The sequence below is a fragment of the Sardina pilchardus genome, chromosome 20, assembly GCF_963854185.1.
Source record: "Sardina pilchardus chromosome 20, fSarPil1.1, whole genome shotgun sequence".
Classification (NCBI taxonomy): domain Eukaryota; kingdom Metazoa; phylum Chordata; class Actinopteri; order Clupeiformes; family Clupeidae; genus Sardina; species Sardina pilchardus.
In genome coordinates, this window is record NC_085013.1 from 26,523,727 (window position 1) to 26,545,427 (window position 21,701).

At 44.1% G+C, this 21,701-nt stretch overlaps 1 protein-coding gene across 1 annotated transcript in view; it reads left to right on the forward strand.

The window, feature by feature from the left end:
• Nucleotides 1-14,194: 14,194 nt before the first annotated feature.
• Nucleotides 14,195-21,701, forward strand: part of spata17 (spermatogenesis associated 17) — a 38,298-nt gene continuing 30,791 nt past the window's right edge. The window contains exons 1-5 of the mRNA XM_062523090.1: nucleotides 14,195-14,318; nucleotides 14,533-14,622; nucleotides 15,405-15,486; nucleotides 16,708-16,758; nucleotides 19,183-19,286. Of these exons, the coding sequence (XP_062379074.1) occupies nucleotides 14,251-14,318; nucleotides 14,533-14,622; nucleotides 15,405-15,486; nucleotides 16,708-16,758; nucleotides 19,183-19,286 (395 nt within the window). The 5' untranslated portion in view covers nucleotides 14,195-14,250. The remainder of the gene's footprint in view (nucleotides 14,319-14,532; nucleotides 14,623-15,404; nucleotides 15,487-16,707; nucleotides 16,759-19,182; nucleotides 19,287-21,701) is intronic.

Below are 21,701 nucleotides of genomic sequence, written 5' to 3' on the forward strand. Positions count from 1 at the left end.
CAGTAGCTATGGACTGGATAAGGTGACTTTTTCACCCACAGTTCACGCCCGAGTCACAGGGCCAGGCCTGCCACTTATGCCTGCGTTGGCTGCTCCCTCTCTCCATCTCTCTCTCTCTCTCTCTCTCTCTCTCTCTCTCTCTCTCTCTCTCTCTCTCTCCCTCTCTCTCTCTCTCCATCTCTCTCTCTCTGGAGCTGGAGCCCAGACCATCATCTGACAGAATAATGTGAACTCAGTCCAGCTCACAATGAAACCGCAGGACCTAAATATACACACAAACAACAAAAGAGCCTTTGTCCTCTTCACTTACGTCTCCGCCTCGGTTTATCAGATTGGTCTGATTTAAAGTGACATTGACAAACATGAGAGCAGGTCACTGACTAATGTAGTCAACCACGTTGTTCTGTAAGGGAACTGCAATACAAAAAATCCTCATCTTAAAAAAACCCGAGTTTAATATGTTTGTTTGCGGAGTCTAGCGTGGATGTGTTTTATAAATGTCCTTGTAAACTGTTCAAAACAGTCATCACTTAGTGATGGCATCAGCATCTTGTTCTGACCCGATCTTGGGTCAGTTTCTCTCTGGACCACAGGTCTGGTCACAGGCTCTGTCCACCGTCCTGTCTGTGTGTGTCTCAGCTCACGTCCGCCTGGACATCAGACTGTAAACAAACATCAGAGGAGCCTCTGGGGCATTCGCATGGCTATTGGTTCTGATCCGGTTTAGACCAGACCTAACCCGACCCACCTCTGGTACTGTGATTGGCTATGTGGACCGAGAGAGGTATGCGGATCATGTGTAGTGGCCGACAGGCTTTTTGTTTTGCGGGGGGGCGTCTAGGCGTCCGTACGCATCCGTACGCATCCGTAAGCATCCGTATGCGGCCGCCTCCTCCGTGCCTGTGTGAGTAGATGACATTGAGGCTGAACAATGTGAGGCGCGCACTTACGCCTCCCGCGCTCCCCGCCGACACCAGCTCCAACAGACGCCAGTATGATCTATTTTTTATCCGCGCTATCAATAACACTTTAAACACATCACACGAGACAGGCCCGGCCTGGACGCAAGCGGCGAGGGTCCCTTTCTCTCCTCCTCCTCCTCCTCCATCTCCTCCTCCTCCACCTCCACCTCCACCTCCTCCTCCTCCTCCTCTAGCCATGCAAGCAGCATGTGATTCAGCCTGTGCAAGGCCATCAATAAATCACCAACCAAATACACACCGGTGGGAGCTCGCGGGAGGAGAGCGGGTTAACCTCTTTTTTACCTCTCCGCCATGTACATCAGCCGGGGTGTAAGTGTGTGTGTGTGTGTGTGTGTGTGTGTGTGTGTGTGTGTGTGTTTGAGCGTATGAGCATGTGTCATTTACATAGTAAGTGTGATGATGTGCAGGTCCCGTGCACACACACACACACACACACAGACACACACACTCTCTCTCACACACACACACACACACACACACACATGCAGACACACACAGTGGATGTGTTAGGGTGCAGCGGGATCACTGTGTTTAGGTTGTGCTGGGCGTAACACACACTATGGATTAGGCCGTAAAGTAGGAGGAAATCTTTAATGATACTCAGTTGTTGTGCTTGACAGATTAGTGGTCTCTCTCTCTGTCGATCAATTAAGGGTTCATACCATGAACAGCAATCATGCCACCACAACAAGCAGGACATAAATCTTCTCACATCACATGGGGGAGATAAGGGATTTCTTCATGTCATGATATATTAGCTACTACACACCAGGGCCAGGGAACACACATGTGAACCTGGACTGGCTTCTGCAAGATATCAATAAGAAAAGCCATGTATAAAATATATCTTCAAAAACACTACTTCATGAACACAGATTCTACCGTATAATGAATGTGTTTCTGAGCATTTTACAGTCTCAATCCAATGCGGAAGCAACAAGACAAAAAAGGAATGTCTAGAATAAGATATTTTCAGAATGTCCATTAATTCCTTTGGTCACCTCATGCCCTATATAGAGAAGTCTCTTGAGTTGGCCCTTGTAGAATTAGATGTTAAAACAACGGCAGATTTCGGACACTACGTTCAAAATGGTTCTCTGTAAGAGAGACGTGTGGTCTTTCATCGACTGAGCATGGAACATCTGCAGGTGCGCTAAGCTGAAAGTGGGCTACTGAGCAAATCTCTCTCTTAAACACACACATACACACACACACACACACACACACACACACACACACACACACCTCCCCTAGGAGCGCTGCTCCATAAAAATAAAAACTCCAAGTCCACATTAAACACAGGCCTCAGAATCCCGGCGCTGATTGATGACCTCAGCAGCGCAGTAAAGTCATTACCCTAAGTTGTTAACCTAAAAAAGCGCCGTGGCGGCCGGGCTTGGGTGGCAGCACTCTTCGCAAATACCCTCCCAACGAAAAAGCAGCCGCGTCCTTTATCGCCCGAAAAAAAAGGCCGGTCCGGCGTGGACCGCCTCGCCCGCCCGCCCGCAGATCCAGTTTCCTTCCCACCAGCACCTGGCCCGCGCGTGTGTTGTGTGTGTGTTGTGTGTTGTGTGTGTGTGTGTGTGTGTGTGTGTGTGTGTGTCGACTGGAGACGGCGACGACGTATCGGTCCGCGTGACTTTTTTAACCCCTTCCGTCGTCATCTCCCCTCTCCGCTGCCGCTGCTGCGCACCACACAAACAGTGGCCATGGGAACAGAGAGGGGGGGGGGGCTCTGGGGGTCTAAGACGGGGGAAATTGTGGCGGTGTATAAATAGAGCCCACGCGCGCGCGGGGCTGGATCTGACTTCACAGATAGGGGGAGGAGTGGCGTGAGGAGAGGGGCGCGGGATGGCAGATTAACTTGTATTATCTCCAATGACAGCTGCAGAGGAGAGCGGCGTGGAGCGCGGGGGTTGTGTGTTGGTGTGTTGGTGTGTTGGTGTGTTGGTGTGTTGGTGTGTTGGTGTGTTTGTGTTTTCTGGGGAGGGGGGGGGGGGGCCTAGGGGCCGGTGATTGACAGCAGCCAGTACTCCTCTCTCTCTCTCTCTGCACATACACATACATACACACATACACACACACACCAACACACACACACACATACAGTATATACGTAAACACTCATACTCACAAACTGCAGTATAACCACAAGAAACTTGACAGCAGAACACACACAGCCACACAGACAGAGACAAACAGACAGACAGACACACACACACACACACACACGCAACACAGACACAATCAGCTACCCAGTGTGATGACTGGAAGTTAATCCTGCTTTCAGCCCCATGCAGGTGCATGAGATCCTGCCCAGGACAGAGTAGTGTTAGCTTAGCACCTCAGGACATAGCAGCCTAAGTGGCTACACTGCAGAAAAGATAAATAAATAATGGACTAAACACTTGTAAACACACACCATAACTACAGGAAAATAGCTTTTAGATGACTGAATGCTTTTAAAATACTTTTAAGGCTCCTAAGCCAATTGTGACGACAATATTGGTCCACAAATGGAAAAAAAACAGTATTGTACAAAAATAACTGAAAACACAAGAACGAAAGTACAGTTGAGTTGAGACGCGGAGAGATTTGAAAGGATTCGATGAACAGGGGCCCCTGCGCATTGAGAGAAAAAAAGCGGCGTCGGAGGCGCGGGGGGTCTGTGTTGTGAGAGTGGCCCCCGCGGGCGTCTGTCCGCCCAGGGGACGGTGGTGGTAGTGTCTCTCTTTAGGTTAGTGGGGCAGGCGGGGAGTGGGCAGCGTCAGTGGAGACGTCGTATTAACCTCAGCCGGCAGCCTGTTCATTACAGCAGTCAGTCAGCCTGAATTACCATATCAAAGGTCTGACGGGTGGAGGCTGCGTGTGTGTGTGTGTGTGCGTGCGTGTGTGTGTGTGTGTGTGTGTGTGTGTGTGTGTGTGTGTGATGGTGGGGTGAGTGGCACCTCACTATGACAGCTCATCATCTGGCGGAGCGAGAGGAGCCTTCATGGCGGCGCGGCAGAACAAATGTCTCCAGACTAAAGGAGCGCAAGGGGGCCGGGGACACCGGGAGACCAGGCCTGTTACCGTGGCGACTTTTACAGCACTTGCAAAAGGGAAGAGAGAGAGAGAGAGAGAGACACACACACACACTCACTCAAGCGCTTCAGGCAATGGAGAGCCTCAGCTGTGTGTGTGTACTGTGTGTGTGTGAAGTGTGTGTATGTGTGTGTGTGTGTATGTGTGTGTGTGTGTGTGTGTGTGTGTATCAGAGTGTGTGTGTGTGTGTGTGTGTGTGTGTGTGTGTGTGTGTGTGTGTTGTGTGAAGTGTGTGTATGTGTGTGTGTACCAGTGTGTGTGTGTGTATCAGTGTGTGTGTGTATGTGTGTGTGTGTGTATGTGTGTGTGTGTGTGTGTGTGTGTGTGTGTGTGTGTGTGTGTGTATGTGTGTGTGTGTGTATCAGTGTGTGTGTGTGTGTGTGTGTGTGTGTGTGTGTGCGCGCCACTTCCTCCTCACCTCTCGAGCGCCCCTCATTACTGTACCCCGAGCCTGTCTGTCGTGCCACTGCACCAGCTCGCCCCAAACAGCACATTTGTTATCGTCTCCCCGTGCACATGATCAGGCCTGTCAAAAGAGGAAAAAAATTAAAAATTGGTGGAGGAAAAAAGAGCTTACTAAATGCATATCGATTCACTGCTGTCAAGCTTTGTGAATTTCTTGAAGGGAAAAGGGGGGAGTTGTTAACAGGACTTAAGGGCAAGCCAATGATGATGATAGTGAGGGGTTTGCGCCTGGGTAAACAAAGATGGATGATGTGGAACACACACACACACACACACACACACACATTCACACATCACACACATCACACACACACACACACACACACACACACACACGTTCACACTCTCCATCACCGGTTCAGGAAGGCTCCTGTCAGAGCCCCACAGTTTACTGAGGTATCATTTTTTAATCAGAGTAAAAATCATATTAGCTTTGGCATGCCAGACAACAACTTCCTAGGGAGGATTCTGCTGTCACGTTAATAAGACTGTTTGTACTGTAGACTGCATTGACTACATTCACTGTTATTTTTAGGTAAGAATGTGGCAAGTCGATAATTAAAGTCTGGTGTTTTGAAGGGGGAAACATCTGTTTTCATCCAGCATCATTAGCATAATTAATTAACATTAATCAATCCAAACAAATTATTTTTTAACACCTAGAATAAATCACAACGGCTTCGTCTCTCTCTCACAACTGACCCAGTATGCCTTGAATGGGCAATTGATCATGAGTAAATTAGACAGCACGCCGCTCGGCAATGAGGCGTACTGTATTTCTGCATTTCACACACACCCCAACCATTAGTCAGAAGAAAAGAGAGAGAGACTGAGGTGTATCGTCACTTACTTCTCTCTTCACACACACGTCCATCGACGAGGACATTCAGTCTGGGGCAGTGGAAGTACTCCAGAGAAAAGTACTTTGAGAAGTCTTGGAAAAGCAGTAGAAGACAAATATTAAGATTGTGAAGTGTTCATTTGCATATGGTGGATAAAATAATGTCAGATTTGTACCAATTGCTGGCGGGATTAATTCACTTTTCGTCTAATTTATGCCAGCAGTGCCCCCAGTCAATGAGAGCAAACAATTAAACACAGTTAGTATGCATACAGTGCTGTGGCAGAGCAAGAGATTAAAGAACTCCTCAAGATAAAAAGAAATATCTCTCACCCGCACTCTCTCTTTCACACACACACACACACACACACTTTTCCCCTTTCTCTCCCTTTCACACACACACACACACACACACACACACACACACACACACACACACGCGCACACACACACACTATAAAAATTCTTTCAAATGTGTCCAGAAGGGTTTATGAAAAGACAAAAAAAAAAGGCCTTAGGGAACTACCCATACAAGCCTTGGTATATTGCTGTCAAGTCCACTGCGCGATGGGTTAATCAAAAACTCAAGGGGAAAGGTGCTATCTGCTCCACACATTGCCATTTTTATTGATTCCATTTACACCACCACCCCGCCAGCTCACTCCTTTAACTATTAAATTGGCCCAAAATAGATTTTTCCATTTTACGCCGTGGCGACAGGGAAACATTAGAGCATAACAAAAGTGATATAAATGTATCAAAAAACAGATGAACAAACATTGTGGAAGATTTATTACCGGGATTTTAATAAATCCGGGGAAGATGAATTGATTTTGGTTAGAGGTATAAGCAACAATTTATTGGCTGGGAAGAAGCATTATTTTCCAATTGTTATCAAGCAACAGTAAAACTGATTTGTGTCTCGCTGCCTTTTATGGATAAAAGGAAGAGGAACTTTCGATGATTTAGATTAAATGTATTAATCAAAATCGCCCACTGTGAACAATATATCTACAACTTAAGAAGATTTTTTGACATTTAATTCTGTAGCAATATTTTGGCAGAGCACCTCTCTCCCCTCGAATTCAACTGGAGCTGCTGCCGAGGGAGTGAACTTTATGAGGCTTAAAGTAGCTTTTAACCATCCATGCGGGAAATAACGCAGGATTAGAAATATTTAGTGTTTTCCTATCCCCTAACAAGGATAATCCTTAAGAAACAAGTGTGACCTTTGTGACTTGATGACTTAACTGTGAGCCACTCTCTCAAATGATTGTGGAGTAATTTGCTGAATGATTTCATTGCAATAATTATTAGGATAGGAAGATCCCTCTCAGAACCAGATGAGTGCAGTACCCTTCATGAATGCTTAATGTGAGCTGTTTAACAGGCAAAAGTAGACACACACTACACACACACACACACACACACACACACACAGAGAGAGAGAGAGAGAGAGAGAGAAGAGAGAGAACACACAGTCACACATATCCAAGTATGCATAAAAAAACACACCCAGACTCTCTCTCTCTATCTCTCTGTCTCTCTCTCTCTCTCTCTCTCTCTCTCTCTCTCTCTCTCTCTCTCTCTCACACACTCACACACACACACACACACACACACACACACACACACACACACACACACACACACACACACACACACACACACACACACACACACACACACACACACACACACAGAGAGAGAGCAAATGACGCTAAGCACTATTGCGGAATCAACTCTCTATACATATTCCTAATTTATTTCAAGAGCTCAAAAGTATCAACACTCTGTAAGAATACTAATATGCTAAGGCAGACGAGTTTGTTTGGTACAGCATACAGGAACTTGGGAAATAAGCATTGCTGTGATTGAGACTAAGGCCTAGATGGCGTAGGCTTCATTTGAAAGTTTACAGATGTTGCAGTCACTACACAGTGGTGCACCATGGGTAGATCAAAGGAAGTGGTGACTTTGTGACCAAATAAGGACTTGATTAGAGTCCATGATTAGAGAGGCGCCAATAGAAAATATGTATTTCACCCTGAGAGACAACAGTAGCAGTAGACATGTGATATGAATGTAAGAATGTAAATGTAAATATAAATCTTTTTTTTTTCTTTATGTGAATGGAATACACATGCACGAAAACAATCAAACACACACACTTATACAATGGAAAGATTTTGGAAATTGTAGAACACTTAGCTTGACACATTCAGGAACAAACAAACAAACACACACACAGACAAATAAACAAACACTCACACTCTCTCTCTCTCTCTCTCACACACACACACACACACACTATACCAAAGAGTAAAGGTCCAGAGGTTTACAGTCATTAAAGAAATCCAAGTTCGCCCTTTCAAACAAAGAAATACTTTTCTTTGGTCTTAGACATCAACACACTCAAACAAAGTGGTCTCCAAATGATGACAAAACGCTTGCTGGGAGCTCCTTAGAACAAATCTATTTGTTTTTACCTCCAAAACCACTTGTGCACAATGCATTGTGTTCCACTTATTCTGTTGATTTGATAGTTAAATTGGCCAACTTTTTGACAAATAGACTTCTGAAAGGCCGAGCTTAGTTAAGTGACACGCCATCAGGCCCATGAAAGCTAATCTCTCAGATGTAATGGCTACTATAAAACTGGGCAGAGCAATTACAATAAGGGGGCCAGAAAACAGGCAACAAATCCTGGCTGTGCTCACCCGGGCGGTCAAGCAAACAGCGGCAGAAATAGGTTGCAGGGAGTGGACGGTGCATGAGTGAACCATGACTGCGAAAGGTCGGGGGTCGCGGGGCCAAGGTCTTTATGAGAGCCCCCCCCCCCGTTCCTCCCCTTGCCACCCCCTCCCCTCTTTTCTCCCTGCAAAGATGAATTGCTTTGTTGATAGGGGCCCTCCGATTAGCTTTAATTCTCCCGAATTACTGCCGCTTTCAAGCCAAATAACCTTCAATGCACACGGGCTGGAGCTGTTTACAGATGAACCTCCCAAAACAATCACATTTAAAACACATGGGCCAAGGAAGTCTCAGTGTGTAACGGAATAAGGCTCTGTAGTTGTTTCAGATGAAGTTGATATTTTCGAGACTGAAAATGCAGTCATAGTTAATATCATTTTTTTGAAATTGCAATTTTAGGGATTGAAATTAAAAAATAGGATTCACTAATTGTTTTCTGAGATTGCATGCATTGCCTAAAATGGTCTTGCCTTGGCTTCTTGCAATTGCCACATTTTCAGCGTTACATGGTTATGTCATTGATATACTGAATTTGAACGCCATATTGAGCAGAGGTCACACAAAGCTACATAGTACAGGTTATCATAATACAAGCGACACCAGTCTATTAGCTGTCTGAAATCATTAAACAAATTATTAAGCTAATAGGTGGTGTCAGATTTGCTTTTATTAGCCATTAGGAAAATGTTACTTTTTATTTATGAGTATAATTTAACCATAATATTAGATTTGAAACATATAGCATATGCAGTGCTGTTGAAATGGTTTAAATAGATGCTATATTTTGAAAATGCATTTCTGCATATGCACTGCCTATGATAAATGAACTTTAACGTCAATACCAACTGTGATGTCATGAACTGCAGAATTAAAAATGGCAGAAAACATTTTCTTTATCATAATAGCACTTGAACAACCTAAAACTATTGATTTTAAATTTGATTCCATTTATTGTGATTTGTGCTAAACAAAGTGTTGTAAGATGTTGCTTCTGCAAGCATATAACTCCACCTTAACACGATAAAGAAAACGGAATCTTCCCTGGAATACCTTTGGAAGATGGGGAGGGGAAGAGAGAGCGAGAGAGAGAAAGAGAGAGGGAGAGAGAGAGAGAGAGAGAGAGAGAGAGCTACAGAGAGAGACATCCACAGAAAAAGAAAGAGAAATCCAAGCCTCTCCCTCCTTGGGGAGTATGTGTGGGTGCATCCATTACGGCAGTGCCGCTGTGCTGAAACAGGGTCAAACAGCTCCCTCTCCAGGTCAAAGAAATGGTCCCGTCTGTGGAAGGGGCAGCAGCGCACGTAGCCCTCAGAGGCCCTCACAAACCCAGAGCAGACCACCAGACTACCACACACACACACACACACACACACACTCCTCAAACCCCACCACTCACACACTCCTCCACCCCCAGCACGGCCAGGCCCATGGGCTTTACTATAGGCTGGTCACAATGGGAACAAAAGGATGGGAAAAGAACCCGGATTCAGATGACGTCTTCATTTATAAAAAGTTTGGTTTATATTTATACATAGGTTAAGTTTAAGTTTGAATTTATATATCTTTGGAAAAATAGAGGACCACATTTTTTATCATCTGAAATATTCTGAGGTGTTTTTTTTTTGCTAGTTTGTTTTCAAATGCAACAGGAATGGAATCCATATTTCTCTCATCACAGTAGGCAGAGACATAACGTGCCACTATTTGTACGAAACAAATCTGAAATACGCTTACCACTTCAGAATGACACCAGTAATATGACTGTTCTCCTGTTAACACCCATTCAGTTTACTCTCTTGTAGGTTCACATTGTTATCATGTTCTGTTTTTTTATTTAGGTATTTATTATTTCTGCATTGATTTTTCTTATTGTGAGGTTTCTCTTTAAATGTGAGTTCCCTTCTCCTTTCATTCATGTTGTGATTGTATGACATGATTGTATTGTGAATCCATCCGCCTGAGTTGGAAAGTAATTTGGGTCAACACTTGTTGTTTTCAAATGTGCTATTATATACAGATAAAAATGATCAGACTCTACGAAATTCCTTTAGAGCCTATTCTAATAACACAACACTGCACTGCAGCAAGAGCAGTGAAATTGTTTAGAATGGAAAAGCTAGGCTATCTTAAATCGCCATGGTGTCATTTAACAATTAATCTGGAGTACAATATTTGTCCTCTAGCCTTTCCTTTATGTCTAGAATTTCCACATGCCATATCAAAATAATGTTACAGTGATCACCATTTTTTCAGAGACATTTAAAAAAAACTATAGTGACAAGGTGGCAAAATAGCTGTGGTCATGTTGAATGTGACCTGACTAATTTAATGACATGCAAAACAGGCACGCGATGATATATCTGTTAGCCTCTGTCTCCCTCGTCAACACGGACACACACTCTCACCTTTTGCCACGTCTCTTGTACACCAACCGGGATGTCACTACTGTTCACATCTCAAGCCTTAAAACAGAGGATGCTGTGCAGAAGAGCATAACCACAAAGAGAAAACACCAGTGTGTGTGCGTGTGTGTGTGTGTGTGTGTGTGTGTGTGTGTGTGTGTGTGAGAGAGAGAGAGAGAGAGAGAGAGAGAGAGAGAGAGAGAGAGAGGGAGAGAGAGGAAGAAGAAAGGATCAGAGGGATAATTGATCGCTGAATTGTGAAATTATAGAAGGGGGTCCTGGGCAGACGGATGTTCAGACGTGGAGTGATCACACGAGGATGAAATGATTTATTCTCTCTTTTGCTTTGGTGGCCGCTGGACAGCACACAGCGCCTTTCTAGTTGCTGTGGAGAGTATTATTTTGGGAACATAAAAACTGAGGGGAACGTAATGGAGAAGTGGCGGAGGAGCGGACATGACAGCCGCAAAGGCACTGACACATTTTATTATTCAACTCAACCAAACATCCATCTCTCTCTATTACTCTCTCTCTCTCTTTCCCTCTCTCTCTTTCATTTCTCCCTCCAATCTTCTCTCTCACTCACTCTCAATTCTTCTGTCCTTTTCTCTCTCTCTCTCTTTCCCTCTCCCTATCTCTCTCTTTCCCTCTCTCTCTTTCATTTCTCCCTCCCATCTTCTCTCTCACTCACTCTCAATTCTTCTATCCTTTTCTCTCTCTCTCTCTTTCCCTCTCCCTATCTCTTTCATTTCTCTCTCCCATCTTCTCTCTCTCTCTCTCTCACTCTCTCGCTCGCTCTCAATTCTTCTGTCCTTTTCTCCCTCTTTCTCTCCCTCTCTCTCTCTCTATCTGAGCCATTCAGCTTGATACCCAAAACACTGTGGCTTGATGAAATAGGAAAGACCTCAATCAAAGGCAGGCTAAGCCTTTCTTCAGGCCATGAAGCTGAGGAGCCGCCCGAGCCTGTATTACAGCAGGACGAGGAGAGGATGGGATGGGGGGGGATGGGGGGGGAGTGGAGGAGTGAGAGAGAGAAGGAAGAGAAAGAGAGAGAGAGAGAGAGAGAGAGAGAGAGAGAGAGAGAGAGAGAGAGAGAAAGAGAGAGTGGAGGAGCAAGAAAAATGCAAAACCGCCCCAGACAGGAATTTCTGGAATCACCTGGACGATGAATGATAAGCCAGAGGAGCTTGAGGAAGAAGTGTCTAGTGATGGACACAAAAAAAGCAGCGGTGAATAACCAGGACACACACACACACACACACATACACACTCTCTCTCTCTCTCGCTCTCTCTCTTCTCTGAAGTCCACAAACACGCTGAAGGCAATGAAGTAAAAACTAAAAACACACACACTCGGTAGTGTGTGAGAAGTGTATGTTGGTGGTACTGGTCAAACACATTGACGAATGGCGCGTGGGGGGAGGGGTAATGATGAAACAGTAAGCCGGGCGGCAGGAAGTGATGAATGTCCAGCTCGAGCGCTGACAGCGCGGCGGCCGGCAGTGGAGGATGCCCTTCCGCAAGGGGCACGCCATCCACAGGTTCAGCAGGGCCATCGTCCAATCAGCCCCTCTAATGGATCACCTCTGTCCACACGCTACGCAACGCGCCGCGTCGTGCTGAGCCTCAAATAATGATGAAACACCCGCAGATTCAACCATTCCGTACAACCCGCAATTTATTACCCATTTCCCTGGATAAAAGCTGAACTTAATAAAAATATGATTTTCCTTTCCCCCATCACACACACACACACACACTCTCTCTCTCTCTCTCTCTCACACACACACACACACACTGGAAGAGTAACAGCGTAATGATTTTCAAGCGGATGGCAAAAACTCTATTAGTTATTTCTCTAAATATGGGGGAGTGTCACACTATGTTTCCACTCCAGACGGCATGAGTCTCAGTAGTCCATGTTTTGAGAAAAAAAAAAAAAAAAGGCGGAAGGCAGAAAAGGAAAAAAAAAAACCCTCTCAGAATCAGATGTTTGTTTACATTTAGACTGGGGAAACAAACAAACACAAACAACATGGCCTAAATTCCTCAGGGTCATACAGTGGCTGTCTTCAGACGGCCATGCCCTTTCCCATCCCCAAGCATGCACAGATGCATATGGGCCACCGTAAAGTGTCTGACCATGGATGGACAGGTAGTTTAAAGTGGACGGATGGATTGATCTATGCCACCAGATGCAGATAACCTGCTGCCAAAGTGAATATAATAAACTTCCTTATTTACACCCTCATATTCTAGAACATGCAATTACACTCGGGTCCTCTGACCTACTGGAAAGGTCCAGGACACGGCATACAGCCTGGGCAAGGAGAACTGCTGTGTGTGTGTGTGTGTGTGTGTGTGTGTGTGTGTGTGTGTGTGTGTGTGTGTGTGTGTGTGTGTGTGTGTGTGTATGTGTGTGTGTGTGTGTGTGTGTGTGTGTGTGTGTGTGTGTGTGTGTGTGTGTGTGCGTGTGTGTGTGAAGTGGGTCAGCTGTCCACTGGCGTGTAAACACACGGCGGCTCCACAGCCCCTCTCCAGGTGACACCTCATCACCGTGCGCCAGGAATGATGGCTTGCACCCGTCCGCCTTGTCAAAACACTACTTCCCAGGCAATTACCATGGTGGCCAGCCCACCGCCGCGTTCGGATGGATGGGCCACACTGCCAAAGGGTCACTCCCGGCCCCATATTTTCACCCGCTCGCACAGTTGTGGCGGGACAGCAAATTGGCCCGCCTCTGTCAGTGGTTATCTGTACTGCGGGAAACTGGCTGGACACCGGGCATCCACTGCTAGATGGCTAGATAGAATATCTGACATGGAGCGATAGAGGGGAAAAGAGAGACAGAGAGAGAGAGAGAGGGATAGAGAGAGGGAGAGAAAGAGAGAGAGAAAGCCTCTAGTGTGATGAGAAATGATAACGTCTCGTGTTCTGGCAACTGAGAGCTGGCCACTGGTGACAAATCAGTCACTGTGCAGGGCGGGCCATCTGCATCCTGGGATCTGTCAACATTTAAATAATATGTCTGAGTCATGGCCACATAGCCAATGATGGCAAGGGATATTATAAAGAATTCAGCTGGCAAACATCAGACACATAAAAGGCTTGCCAATGTCACAAAGACTGGCAAGGCAGGCCCAGCAGTTTTTAAATCATGCCATCCTGATGTGTAAATGTTCTAAAACTGTTATTTAGCTAACTCCACCAAATACCATTCAGAACCGTAAAGCAAATATTTTGGTGTTTAGTGAGTTTACTATTCACTTTGGCAAGCATATTATTATCATTATTGTTGTTACATTTCATGAATACAGTAAATGTCCTTTGTGACACCAGCTATGACCACAATAACATGGAAAAGTACACACCTACATGCCTTGGTAAGTTTACAGTGTAGCATGTAGCCACGTGGAGATGTTGTGATGTGTGGATCCTGCACATACAAACACACAAACATGTTCTACTGTACATCTCTTTGGAGATAAACGTCTGCTAAGGAACCATAACTATAACGATAACATGTCCTCTAATTATCTGATCAAAAACCCTCTCGACATAGACCTAAAAGAAACACACAGAGAGAAGCCACCATGTGACCTACCCATACCAAACACACTGTTGGTATGGAAACAGACGCTGGCTTCAACAGTTGCGCAAGGCTGTGTTACCTGCTCGTTTCTAGTATTGCTATGGAAACATGTAAACTCATGGGCTCATCATGGCACGTTTGGTGAAATATCAAAGTCAAATTCAGCAAATTAGAGTGGAGTTTTTCATCAGACAGAGGTGATCAGCTATTTTTTTTTATGCATGCACATCTTTCGTATGCCCATAGAAAACCACATCAAGTTACAAGTCACCATTTATGTGGCTTGATGGATTTGTATCCGCATAGCCCTAAACTATTGTCCTAACTTAGCAGCTAATGTCAGCTAAAACTAAGTGATCATCCAAGGAGGGAAAGCAATGTTATATACTAAGATACTACTCACTGTTCTAGGATTGCCGAGGAAAACAGAAAGAGAGAGAATGCAGCTGCAGTTAAAATACAGAGCTGGATCAAAGGATGCCGCGTTCGGGCTTATGTGAGGTAAGAATGCTACATTAGCTAGCTAAAGTTACCATTGTTAGCTACTTAATTGATGGGTTTTAGCTGTTGGTGCCATAACAATTAACGATTTCTTGTCATCTCTGTATTTGTGTGTTTCAGATTAGTAGCCTATGTAATGACTCATTGATGTAACATGTTTTATTATTGTTACGCAATTATTATTATCATCATTATTTGTATTGATAGTATTATCAACTATATCAGAGGTAGACCTAAGTGGCCAGTTTTTGTCCTTTTTTAGTAATGTCTTTTTACATCATTTTAAATGTTCCACTTGGTCTCAGCCAGACACTTCAAACTGCCCTCAAACTGCACCACACCCTTATATTATGCAACATTAGCTAGACGTATGATATGGCAATTAAGCCTAAATCACATTCACACTTTCTCAGGACTAAAACATTATCATATGTGGGGCTCTAGCAGCTTAACCTCAACATAATTCTGCAGGGTCAGCAGACAAACTTACAGACAGTAGGTTAATTCAGATTACTTTAGTTAATTGATCAATGTATTAAGTGGTTAATTAGCCACAATTTGAGCTCCTTAAGTGTGGCTCCTGGGTTACCATGGTCCCCATAGAGGCATTGATTTTCTCATGTTATAAATGGCCTTTTTGAAATTAATGGTCTTGAATCAGAAATCGCTCTGGACCTGTATTTAGCTGCTGTGATAGTGTAGAATACAAATGTGAGGTGGTAAGTACAAAGAAAAAAAACAGTTGACAGTTTCTGTGCATACTAATGGCATCAATTTCATAGGTATCTCAACAGGAATGCGGTCATCATACAGAAAATATGGCGAGGATTTGCTGCAAGGGCTGTCTTCAGACAGATGCAAGAGGTAAGCTGTATTCATACTCATGTGGAAAAAAATATAAGTGCACTGAAATATATATTAGTATTTGCTGCTGTAACACCACAATTTCCCTGTGGGGATAAATAAACTATCTATCTGTCTTGTTTAGCCTAACACAATAGGCCATGTGTTTGATTTCAGATAAGATATATCACCAAAAAGAGTTATAATCATTAAAAAAAAAAAAAAAAAAAAAAAAAACGAACAATGTTAGTTTGTAGATTTTCTGGGTTTTCACATTTTATTTCCAGTCGGTACTCAGATTTTGCTGACTGGAACTATGATGTGTTCATATTCACGGAGAACTGATGTAACTGAGGAAGCTATTTTCCGCCCTTGTGTTGGGAATATTGCTAATTGCCCACAGATTGTTGATACATAATCCAACCCCCCCAGTGCTCTCCAAAATCATTTGCCGGGGATAAGGATGGGCTGAACTTCAAATATTATGCATGACTATCTAGAAGTAGCTTAAATGGCAGAGATAGATTTCAAGTTTTACCCAATATCCAGCACAGTAGGTGGCACATCCCAGTACATTTGAAATGTACACAAGACTCTGTATGAGCAAATTGTCCCTTAGTTCAAAATTAGCACTCCGCTAACGCATAACAACACACTTCTCTTCTTCTGTATTTTCTTCTTCATCTTCCTCTCTCTCTCTCTCTGTCTCTCTGTCTCTCTGTCTCCCTCTCTCTCTGACCCCTCCTCCCCTCTCTCTCACAGACAGTTTTAGTTATCATTATACTGGACATATTGAAATGTGTGTCCCCTTTATGGTTCTGTGAAGTGTCTGCTGAAATGTGGCCCTAGTGAATAAATCACAGTGTTACGTGTTGTGAATATTCCGTGCCATTGTTCGTGTGGGCTGTCGCCCGGCGCCATTGATTATCAAACTCAGCGTAGAGGTGCTTGCCATCATATATCTCCATTAGTTCACAGCTTGACTACCATAGATTTTCTTGCCCATGTCTGCATTATGTATTAAGAAGAGCCCTGTCCCTTCAATACAAAGTCTGACTTACCTCTCTCTTCCTCCTCTTCGTCTCCCTCTCCCCGCTAGTCGCTGCCTTCCATGACTTATTATGTATTATGTATAAAGTGTGCTTTATGTCGGGCATGTTCAAGAGGGAGCGGAGAGAGAGAGAGCGCGAGCATTCTGTAATGCTGTCTTCTTTTTTTTAAATTTTTTTTTTACATTCGCAGGCAGCATACTTGGCCAGAAGAATGAAGTTCTACACTCTAATGGCTGTCAGGGTGAATATGTCTCTCTGTGTTTTGTGAAATGGAGAAGCCACTTGGCATTTTAATGTAATAAGCAAACAAGCTGGAGTGTGGCATCACTGCCCTGGGTTAAAAGGCAGCACAGGGCCCGCGAGATGGCGGCTATGCAAACTGGTATTGAATGAATAAGTATGTAAAGTCTATAAGGATAACTGTAGTCTAGTGTTGCCATGCCTAAATATTTTCAGCGCCATTGACTGAGGATGGAATTGGAAAATGTCAAGTCCTCTCACATGTTTCCCATTGATCTTTGTGCAGAAATACTTTGCTAGCAACCACATCCAATTCATAGATGGTATTTTTTTTGGCCCCTGAATTTACTGACGTGATCTGATTCTCTCAGTCAGAGAGCAAGTTAACCATGTATTTTCCAATTGAGGAAATGCTTGCAAAAGAAAACAAGATAAAAGGTTGAGCCTTTCTTCGGTAGACATATAAATCAGAGATTGTGAACACACTGAAGGCTCAATTGGAACACTTCAATATAACATGTTTCATAGTCTATAAATCAAAAAGGGTTTGTGCTTGAGTGATGCATTGGCACTTTTACAGTGGTGGAGGCTGAAACCAAAATCCTATATTTTACTACTCCATATTGTGTTTTCTCATCTAAAGTGAAATCGTTAAACGAGTTTTACAAGTCCAACAAACTCTCAGCATTTACACAAGAACACATATTAGCGGCGAGCAATGTTTTGGCAATCACCCGAAATCCTCAGACGAGACATTTTATATTTGTGTGGCAATCCGGAGTGCAAGAGGCCAGCCCAGACGCAGCGCTCTCGTAAGGGTCTCATTTCAGGCGTCCAGCGGAGAGACGATAGCGTCTGACCTCTCCATTAGGGGCCAGGGGGCCACAGAGCAAAGGCCTTATAACCACTTAGATGTGAACAGAAGCCTCCTCATAGGAGACACGTGTTTTATGAGCACTGTTAAAAAAGAGGGGGAGAAAAGAGGTGGTCGGAATGTCCGAGGACAAAAAGTAACAATTCGAAAAAATAACTGTGTTGTTGTATTGAATGGTTTGTTTTAAAAAAAATGGTTTGTTTCACTGAGGCGTGTTCTTTGCAGAGCTGTGAAATATGTAAATGTGTGTCCTAATTTCACTCCTGTATAGTTATTTAGTCAGCCAGAAAGAGGAAGACTGTAAAGGATTTGGTCAGTTGCTTGAGAAACCGAAATAGACAGGACTAGACCAGTTTTAAAAACCCACCCCATATATAAGTGGACGTCGGCCTCCCTTTCAGATTAATTCCCTTTAAATTGAAACAGCACGACTGGCTAATTACGGGCCAATTAACTTGGGCTGTTTTGGTGGGAACAAATTGCGAGTCGGTAATCAGTCACAGCAGAAACAGACACGTCTAATAAAGCCAAGGTAAGCGGTCCGAGTGTACTTGAAAGGACATCTCCTCCCTCCCCCTTTATATCGTCCACTGAGCGCCCTCGCGGCAAGCATCCCCTCTCTCTCTCTCTCTCTCTCCGCACATTTCCTTCTTCATCCATTTTTTTTCATCCTTTTGTTTTTTTTTTCCTCGAAAAAGTCTTTATCATGCTCTTTACCAAAGGCCATTGTATTAGTGTGTTAATAGAAACCAGTGTTTACAAGGGTCCCTGGATTTGTATTAGGTCTAATTGAGCAATATGCACCATTGATTTCACTAGTCTAAAAAGGTCACCAAGAACTTGGGATTCTCTGCCAGCAATTACTTTATTTAAAATTATTTATTGACTGCTGATCAATGGCAATTCTTATTTAGTTTTATTTTTTCCCTATTATTTTTTTCACCTGCTATTGTTTTAATCTCTTAATTAGCCTGAAGGACATCTGTCCCCTTTGGTTTGGAGCGGATAGATCAGTGAATGATGTGCTAGCCGGGGCTGCGTTATCAGTCTCTAAGGCCTTGTTGTCTGGATGCGGCAATAGCTCAAAGCCCCTGTGCTCATGACGGAGGGAGAGAGAGGTGTTTTTCTTATCTTGGCCAGTGTGGTGTCTCTGCATTGCTTTCCACCAGCGGAGTGAATGAATAGAGTGCCTGGCATGGTGCAAGCGATTGGATCTCTGACTGAGAAGAGGAATGTTATTCTTAAAAAAATGTAAAATAAAAAAAAAGCGAAAGGAATGGTTATGCAGCTTCATTGTATTCAGCTCACACGCAAATAATCAGCTTTGTACTACGAACAGAGCTCTTCTGTACAGACACAGCATTTATGCTGAACATTTTATGTGGAAAATATCTCAACTTATTTTAGCAACTTTGTTGAACTCATTCAAGTTTTTTCTTTGTTTCAGTTATGGTATAATATATTTTCTGTACCACTGGTACGATATTTTCTGGTATTCACTGGTATTTATAACAAATTATATTCAGGTGAAATATGTCTTTCTCCTCACAGATCCAGAAGAGGTGGAGGGGTTATTATGTGAGGAAATATATACACAATTATTACGAGCGCAAGAAATATCTGGAGGCTTTATCCAAGAAGAATGAGGATATAAGGTAAGGAGTGAGAATGGAACCAAAATACCACACCGCGACACCATCCATTCTCCACCGGATGCTTTAAGGGGCAGTGAATTATGACTTTCGTTAAGATCAATTATCTAAGAGTTTCACAATGACAAATTGATATATTTGTGCTGTCCCTCGGGGAGCCGACTTATACAGCCATTTGAATAAATTTTGCACTTATATTTACTTGGAATTCACTGGGGCATATTTGGAGACAAATTGATTTTATTAATTTATCACAGAATGTGCAATTGGTAGACACGTAGCTATGCAGAAATGGCCTGAGGTAAGTGGCCAACGAATGATGTTACAAAAATTAAAAATTAGCCTCTGAAATTCAGCGAAGTCCTGCATTAATAAACCCCACAATGCTTTGAGGGCACAGAAAGGTGCCATCTTTTACTTTTGACAAAAAGAAAAAAAAAAAGAACTTGGTCTCATTTTTAATGTCACCGATATATTTTGTTGGAAAATATCTTAAGGCTTTGGCTAAAATTAAATGTAAATTTGTTAAGTGCTCCTTGGATCACTGACTCGGTCCCCTCCATCCCATCTCCCCCCACCCTAACCAACACGCCCCCCCACCCACCCACCCTCGCCCCGACCCCTGCAGAAGTACACTAAGAATGCCCCCCCCCTCTCTAATGAGGTTTGTCACCAGTGACTTATTTTCCTCTAACATGAAAGCTGGCGAGATCAAACATAAGTCAGCATTTTAACATACACATATGCTGAGCGAGAACGGCACATTTTGCTGTCAGACTCACGCTTAATCTTCCTTCACCCTATTAAGATGTGGTAAATGGGACAAAAAAAACATGTGAAACACACACACACACGCACGCACACACACACACACACACACACACACACACACACACACACACTCACGCACACAATCACACAGTTAATTGAATTAGCTGTGGATGTGATCTTAGCACAGTCAGTAGCTGACTTGTTGGAGACAGTTCTATTTCGGTCTGTCTGCGACGCACTGTGGCTGTCTCTGAAGTATAATGTGAGACTTCTCTTGGGGTGTGTAAGACACTGCTCGCTATCTATGTGTGTGTGTGTGTGTGTGTGTGTGTGTGTGTGTGTGTGTGTGTGTGTGCCCCGCCACCAGATCGCCCCCCTCAGCACACAGAGGTGACCAGATGTGCACAGGCACTGAGGCTGGAGCGAGGCATGCCAGCCGAGACCAGACAAGATGTAATGCACACTCTGGGACGTGTGTGTGTGTGTATGTGTGTGTGTGTACAGTATGTATGTGTCTGTGTTTATGTGTCTGTGTTTGTATTTGTATTTGTGTGTGTGTGTGTGTCTGTGTGTGTGTGTGTGTGTGTGTGTGTGTGTGTGAGTGTATCTGTGCAATGTGTCTGTGTTTGTGTTTGTGTTTGTGTTTGTGTGTGTGTATGTGTATGTGTATGTCTGTGTGTGTGTGTGTGTGTGTGTGTGTGTGTGTGTGTGTGTGTTTGTGGACACGCCACAAAAGGTGCAGAGAAACCTCACTGCCCCCTCTACTGTCAGGGCTGACCAGATAGCAGTCTGCTCATCTGATCTCTGTTTTTACAAGGTGCTTCTCAGGGCAAGATGAATCAAAGGTACTTTGAAGGATTACGCTGACTTAAAAAATCCATTCGCTTTTTTATGAGGTGTGTGTGTGTGCGTGTGCGTGTGCGTGTGTGTTTGTGTGTGTCTGAATATGTGTGTGTACGTGTTGGAGGATGCAGTATTACTTCCCATGACTGATCATTCACCCTCAGAAGGTCCAGGCACTAGCGTTTTAATCCATGTTGCTCCGTCACCTGAATGAATTATTAAAAATGGGCCTAATGGAGGCCATTTAGCGCGAGCGGCGTGGGCTAGCATGCTAATGACGGGAGGCCGCCGCCTCTCCTTGCCTCGCCTGCCTGCCTGCCTGCCTGGCGCATCAGGGCTGCCCCTCTCTCTCCATGCCAGCTGTGCAGGATCTTCCCCTACCAAACGATCTGTGTCATTTCATTACTGCCTGCCTGCCTGCCACCTCTCTCTATGTCTCCCTCCCTCTTTCTCTCTCTCTCTCTCCCTCTCTCTCTACCTCTCAGACTCTCTTGTTGTCTCTCTCTTTCTTTTGCTCTCCCTCTCTCTTCTCACCGTTGCTCTATCTCTCTTTCCGTCTCTCTCTCTCTCTCTCTCCTTTGCTCCCTCGCTTCAGCAGGTGGGGGGTTGACCATGTTACAGTGTCCATCTTCATTCAGCCCCCCGCCCCCCTCCCCCTGCATACCCTAATGAAGTCGGGACCCGAGTTCACCACAGTAATTCCACTGCAAGAGTTTGCGCAATGTAACAATTTATCACTTGTCAGGAAGACACTTAAAGTTGCAGAGCTTAATAAGGGCATCCTGTGGGCTAACTAATTAGAAG